The sequence below is a fragment of the Eleutherodactylus coqui genome, chromosome 4 (genome assembly GCF_035609145.1).
Source record: "Eleutherodactylus coqui strain aEleCoq1 chromosome 4, aEleCoq1.hap1, whole genome shotgun sequence".
In the NCBI taxonomy this organism is placed as follows: Eukaryota; Metazoa; Chordata; class Amphibia; order Anura; family Eleutherodactylidae; genus Eleutherodactylus; species Eleutherodactylus coqui.
Genome location: NC_089840.1, coordinates 65,506,492 through 65,513,889, shown reverse-complemented (window position 1 = coordinate 65,513,889; position 7,398 = coordinate 65,506,492). Strand labels below are relative to the sequence as shown.

Sequence of the window (7,398 nt, the reverse complement as noted above, 5' to 3'; positions counted from 1 at the left end):
TTAGTAAATTGCAGCCTATGTACTAAGTCTATAGGTTGTGGAAATTGCAGACAGTAAAGTGCACCAATATATGCAATTTCCCAATGTATTCTACAAGCAAAATGAGAAGTAGAGCTGCAAAGTTCTCTCATGGGTTATTATGTCCCCACAGTAATACTTCCTAGCTGTTCTCTGGCTTTGTCAAAGATACTATGTGTCAACTGAAATCACCAGCATTCCACATAGATGTTCATATACACTGAATGATTACTTTATTAGAAAGAGCAGCTCTTTTACAATTGGAGCTTTCCTGTATGGAAATTAGACATGTGACCCCGGAGTGCAGCATAGAATCAAGTATGCAGCTGTGGATCTCTGTTGATATATATAAGCGCACACCTACATTAAATTGGAAAAAAATGAGCTATTGGAGCAACTTTGAACAAGGCCTGGTCATCGATGCTAGACTAGCCGGGGCAAGAATTCCATACACTGCCAACCTTGTGGGGCTTTTTTGTGCAACGGTGCTGAGAGTATACCAAGAATAGTAACATAGTATGTTAGGTTGAAAATAGGCATATGTCCATCTAGTTCAGCCTATTCCCACCCCAATGTTGATCCAGAGGAAGTCAAAAACCCCATTGAGGTAGAAGTCAATTTTCCCCATTTAAGGGTAAAAAAGTCCTTCCTGTCTCCAATCAGAATAATCCCTGGATCAATGTAATATTGTATTTCTCAAGAAAGATGTTCAGGCCCCTCTTGAACTGTTAAATTGAATTTGCCAACACCACATCCTCAGGCAGAGAGTTTTATAGTCTCACTGCTCTTACAGTAAAGAACCCCTTTCTATGTTGGTGTAGAAACCTTCTTTCCTCTAGACGTAGAGGGCGCCCCCTTGTTAAAGTCACAGTCCTGGGTATAAGCAGATCATGGGAGAGATCTCTGTATTGTCCCCTGATATATTTATACATAATTATTAGGTCGCCCCTCAGCCTCTTCTTTTAAACTAAATAACCGCAATTTTGATAACTTCTCTGGGTATTGTAATTTGTCTATTCATTAATTCAGTTGCCCGCCTTTGTTCCCGCTTAAGCTCTGATATGTCCTTCTTGACTACCGGTGCCCAAAACTGTCCACAATATTCCATGTGTGGTCTGACCAATGACTTGTAAAGAGGAAGAACAATGTTCTCATTCTGTGCCCCTAGATCTCTTTTGATGCACCCCATGATCCTATTTGCCTTGGCAGCAGCTGCCTGACATTGGTTACTCCAGTTAAGCTTACAGTTAACTAAAATCCCTAAGTCCTTTTCCATGTGAGTGTTCCCCAGTGGTTTCCCATTTGGTGTGTAATGGTGACATGTATTTCCTCTGCTCATGTTTATAACCTTACATTTAGCAGTGTGAAAACCTCATTTGCCACTTTTCTGCCCACAACTTATCCAGATCCATTTGCAACCGCATTCTGTTCTCTCTTGTTACTTTACATAGTTTTGTATCCTCTGCAAATATTGCTAAATTACAGTGCAATCCATCTACCAGGTCATTAATAAATATATTACGAAGAATAGGGCCAAATACTGCCCCCTATTGTAACCCACTATTAAATGTGACCCAATCAGAGTATGTACCATTATTAACCACCCTTTGCTTTTTATCATTGAGCCAGTTACTTACCCACTTACACACATGCTCGCCAACACCAAGAATTCTCATTTTATATACCAACCTTTTATGCGGCACAATATCCAACCCTTTTGGAATAATCGAGATATATGACATCCAATGACTCTCCCCGGTCCAGTCTAGAACTTACCTTCTCATCAAAGCTGATCAGACTGGTTTGACAGGAGTGACCCCTCATAAACCTATGCTAGTATGGTATGATCGAGAAAAAACATACTGCAAAAGTGGATTTTGCGGCTGTAAACAACCCATTGACAAAGGGAAAGGGATCATAGGAGGGTTCCAAGAATCCTTCTGATTAGAAGTCAAGCAAATTCCAGCTATATACAAGACTGGTGCTCCAACTAATGTTTGCGAACGTACAACTCATTGTTCCTTAGCACAGATGGTGCTTTAGCCCAATTCTATTGCCATTGCTGTCTAAGGGTGGCTTCAGACAAGCGTGTATTTTGTGCGTGCATACACGCACACAAAAATACGCGTCTATTAGCCCCAATGCATTCCCTATGTGTGTACATGTCCGTGCTTTACAGGCGTGTGCCTGCAAAGATAGGACACATGTGCACCATAGGGAATGCACGCATTGTTTTCAATGGAGCCTCCGGCAGCAGCCCGTCATTCATTCAGGGAGAGCTGCCTGTGATTGGCTGAGCACCTCAGCTAATCACATTCAGCTCTTTCAGCAGGCGGGGATTTTAAATCCCCGGCTGCTGATAGATCAGCACTACAGAGCAGGGGACAGCAGGAGAAAACGCAGCTGTGCCCCGGCAGCTGATGGAAGGTAAGTATGTCTTTTTTTTGCTTTTGAAACCACTTTTACTGCATTTTCAAGGAAGGGCTTATATTTAAAGACCTTCCCTGAAATCAATTGACGGGTGCCAGCGGAATCCTCTACCGCAGCTGACATGTGTGAAAGCTGCGGTAGAGAATTGAAGAATTCCTCTGCTGCATCTGTCACAGATGTGGCAGATGTAGCAGCAGGGAATTCTTTATACTAGTGGGGATGAAGGAAACATCTGCCGCATGCAGCAGATGTTTTCTTCATTCCTGCGGGGGTCATGGCAGCGGACAGGTAAGTATATATATATATATATTTTTTTTTTAACTAAATCTTTCTTTTTCAGGCAAACAAAAAAGTGAGGCTTCAGTGAACAAAACAACACAAAATTGGATCACTGAGCAGTTGAAAAGCATCACCTGGTCAGATGAATAGAAATTTTGGTTGCTCCTTGCTTATGGGAGGGTCAAATTTGATGCAAACAGAATAAATTGCTGAACTCTTTCTGTTAATTGTTCAGAACATGTCAGTACCTCCATCGAATTTTTAGCAACTGTAAGAAACTATCCTGTCCACTAGGATCATGTCCCTATAACAAGACTGAACAAGTCCAGAGCAGTGTTGAGATCCACTCATGAGGACATAGGAGTACACAGCACTAGACTTTGACCTGTAACTTTAAAGTGGACCTGTCACCAGGTTCATGCTGCCTGAACCATGGACAACGTGAACCCAGGACAGATATTCTGCAAAGCTGCAGCAAAAGAGACAACTTAAAAACTCTTTTAGCTCTTCTTTACATTTAATCAAAGTAATAATATAACTTTTATACTCTAAATTACGTTTCAGAAACACTTAGAAACAAATACGGAACTGAGTTTATCAATTCGGCAAGGCTGAGTTTATAATATGCTGCAATCTGTTGTAATGATATGCATACTTACTAGAGATGAGCGAGTATACTCGCTAAGGCACATTACTCGAGCGAGTAGTGCCTTAGCCGAGTATCTCCCCGCTCTTCTCTAATGATTCGGGGGCCGGCGCGGGTGACAGGTGAGTTGTGGCGGGGAGCGGGGGGGGGGAGAGAGGGAGAGAGAGATATCTCCCCTCCGTTCCTCCCCGCTCTCCCCCGCCGCTGGCCCCCAAATCTTTAGAGACGAGCGGGGAGATACTCGGCTAAGACACTACTCGCTCGAGTAATGTGCCTTAGCGAGTATACTCGCTCATCTCTAATACTTACCAACATTTCTAGGCCAAATTGCAGGAGATTGGTCGGGCCTGGAATACTCCAAAACTTCCAGAAATGCCTCCAGTGTAAAAAAATATACCCAATTCATCTCTGCTACACCTGTACATACTTTACTACAAGGCTGCGTTCTAGCACATTAACAGGGCTGTCTCATTCAGGTACCCCCTCTTTCAACTGGAGTCATCTGATTGCATTGAGTCCCGCTTCCGATTCCCCGGTGGACAGCCCGAACCTTGCGGCTGACCATATGTAGAATCCCATCAGTAATAATAAGGCATTTATAGAACAGAATAAAAAGAATCAGGAAAAATGAAGATGGATTTATTTGTGTAAATGCAATAGTGACATCTACTAGTGCCAAACCTTATGGCACGAAGGTGAAAACATTATAACACCATGGCCTATATAATGTCTTCTCGTATGGTCACAGTGTGTTCAGAATCCATGGCCTACATTCCTTCACATCTCTCTTCTTGCTGTAAACCTAGATGGCAGTGCACGATATGACAGGACCCTGGGAAAAGACCCATATAGCACCGACCAAAGGAAAGAATTCACACAGGATTTGTCTTGAAAAGTTGACATTTCATGGACAAAAATCTGTGCTGGGGTCTTAAGTTGACTGGGTGATCTTAGGTCATGAGTGCTAATCTGTAATCTTCCCTCACATTGTGGTCGCAGCTTCCTCTGTGCATTTATACAATATATAATATTGATGTCTTCCAAACAATTCTACATGTTTAGTTAAAACCAATATCCTCGTATAATCCCGATGCCTCCCGAAAACTTTGCTGCATGTTTAAGTTTACAGCACCGGTAATATCAAGTAGTTCCCTTTCTGTAACTCTACTATTGTCCAGTAACCTATAAGGCAAAAGTAGCAGTCCATTTTCTTTGCCAGCTAATTTAAATATGACTGAACAATAATAGCTGTAGGTCTCTCTCATAGGCCCCCTAGGGGCTTAATTGTGCTCCTGATCCCTCCATACCAAATAATGAATTGTATTTAGCTGAGTGGAATTAACTGAAGGCGGTATTTAAGCACCTAGTCGTCTCTTTTAGGTACCAGAAGTCTGACGTTGAAGGCTAGAGCTATTACTCCGCACCTTGTTGAGTTTTTCTGGCCCCCATCATGTGATCCTGAATTAACATATACATATCAAGAAATGGAATACAGTTGTCTTCCAAGCATTGAAGGTGAGTAGTAGTTGAGCGTGGCGGGCAGTATAAAGGTTCCTGAATCCTTTCCTTCGCACCATCGATACTCCTCTACATCCTTTCTGTAGCCCGTTGGGAATACTCATAACCAGTTAGACGTGGCCAGTCCAGGCTGTATTGAGAAGATCTGAGTTGAATGCCAAAGACGTGTGCTTTCAAAGTTATCTGCTGTGTGCGTTCTGTACGTTGAGTGGAAGCTGTAATACAGCTTATTCAGCAGCTGTGGTGAAAAAGAATCACAAGAAAGGACAAATTACATTATTGCCATAAGTTATTTAGGGCTCCGTTCAAACTTTGAACTTCTGTTTCATTGTGGAATAGAAGAACGAAAATTAAATGGCAGCTGGATTAGTGAAAATGACGGAAACTGGCGGCACCTGGTCAAACCCACTGACTATATAATGGGTTTGTCCAGTTCCAGTCAGGGATTACATCATTTAACTAAAAAAAATTAATGCAGCATGATGCGCTATTTTTTTCTAGCATTTATAACACAACCCATGGAAGAAATGAGCAGACGGAAGTGTGAAGGAAGCCTTAGTAATGGAATAATGGCAACATAGGGGTTAAAATCTGATATGAGCAACACTTTGTGTCACAAGCAGCAGTTCCCTGCACATTGATTTCTGCTCTGCATTCAATGTCTTTCAGCTGCACTGCAAAGTTAAAGGAAATAGAAGCAAAATTTGTATTTACACCATAGGGAGTACTTCAGACTTTAATCATTAGAGAATACTATTGCGGATCTCTACACTTTCTATACTGTCACTAGCATTTCCTCTTTGGTACCCAAAGTAGAAACAAGGAAAACTGGGTAATTACATTTTTGTTTTTAGAGCCTCTTGAAGAGGCTAAATGGGGAATACAAAAAAATATATACCGACATGCCAAAAGTCATGGGACAGGAACTTATGCTGTGTAGGACCCCGGTAGTCCATCAAAGTGCAGCAACCTGATGTAGCATCAATTCCACAAGAGGATGGAAGACATTGGAGGCATGTTGAGGCATGCCAACTGGACATCTAAGATTGCTCTGTGGCATTTGTAAGTGCAGGACCTTGGCTGCGAATGGACCTCTCCACCAACCCATAAATGTTCAATTGGGCTCATGTCAGGTGAACGTGCCAGCGATACTATTTGCAGGAACTCTCCAGCAAGCTCCTCGAACCAATTCTGGACAACTTGTGCCCAATGGCACAGCTCATTATCCTGCTGGAATAACCCATCATTGTGTTGGTACATGAAGTTCATAAAAGGCTGCAAATGGTCACCAAGTAGTGAAATGTAGCAGGAACCAGTCAATGATATGTTTAGGCAGACCAATGGACCCAACCCATGCCCTAGGAACACACCCCACACTAGTATAGAACCAGCTTGCATAGTGCCTTGTTGACAATTGGCATTCATGGATTCATGGGGTCTGTGCCACACATGAACCCTATCATGAGCCTGAAGCAATTGGTACCATGACTTATCCATCCATGCCACATGTTGCTAGTCCTCTAGGGTCCAGTTAACATTCTTATGAGGCCAGGTGAGTCACTGTGTCTAGTGTCATGCTGTGAACAGAGGCACTTTGGTGGGTTTTCTGCTCTTATGGAATACATGGAAGCTAAAGACACTGCACTGACCTATGGGGTATGCATGTGGTGCCTCCTGCATTGAATGTGGATGTAATTTCTGGTGATGTCATCGGTCTGTTCATACAGACAAATCTAGCCAGCTGATGCTGGTTGCAGTCATTAAACACCCGTTGGCGGCCACAGCACTGTCCACTGTGGATGGTAATGCCTTCTGTGATGTATTCCCAGTACACAAGTGACAGTGTTGATTGAGGAATGTTAAATGCCCGCACAACTATGGAAATGGAACATCCCATCTATCTGCCCCTCACTATCATGCCTTGTTCGAGCTCTGATAATTCTCGTTGCCTTGCTATGAGCATGCTGGCCTTTGATCAGCCTCACTTACAAGACATCAACTCACAGCTTATACGTTTGTGAGCGGTTTCTACGTAGCACAACTTCATAATCAATTTACATACTGTCATCCCATACTTTTGACATTTTAATGTATTATCCCGATGGAAATGGGATTGAACCATCAAGACAATCCATTTGCATTTGCTCTGACAAACGGAGAATCTCCTACTTGCCAACCTAATCAGCCATAATGGAGAGCTCCTGCATGAAGTGTCTCACACTCTAGAGGAATCAGCATGGCCTATACTTTAAGGCTTGGTTCACAGAAGGCGGATTTGCCGCGCGGAATTTCGCTGCGGCGAATCCGCCCGCGGCCGCTAATCTCGGGATTAGCCAGCCATGTGGACGAGATTTCTCAGAAATCTCGTCCACACGGGACGGCCAATCCGATGCGGTAAGTCCGTCTGGAACCGCGGCTTCCGCGGCCGCGGTTTCAGAATATGCAGCATGTCCATTCTTTTTTTCATTCCGCTGCGGCCGCGCCTCTCCTCTGTGGGAGCGCCGGCC

The 7,398-nt window shown here is 43.3% G+C and overlaps 1 protein-coding gene across 2 annotated transcripts in view; it reads right to left on the bottom strand.

The window, feature by feature from the left end:
* Nucleotides 1-3,996: 3,996 nt before the first annotated feature.
* Nucleotides 3,997-7,398, bottom strand: part of HIP1 (huntingtin interacting protein 1) — a 131,868-nt gene continuing 128,466 nt past the window's right edge. For both annotated transcript variants that reach the window (XM_066599609.1, XM_066599610.1), the window contains exon 30: nucleotides 3,997-5,129. In XM_066599609.1, the coding sequence (XP_066455706.1) occupies nucleotides 5,119-5,129 (11 nt within the window). In that variant the 3' untranslated portion in view covers nucleotides 3,997-5,118. The remainder of the gene's footprint in view (nucleotides 5,130-7,398) is intronic.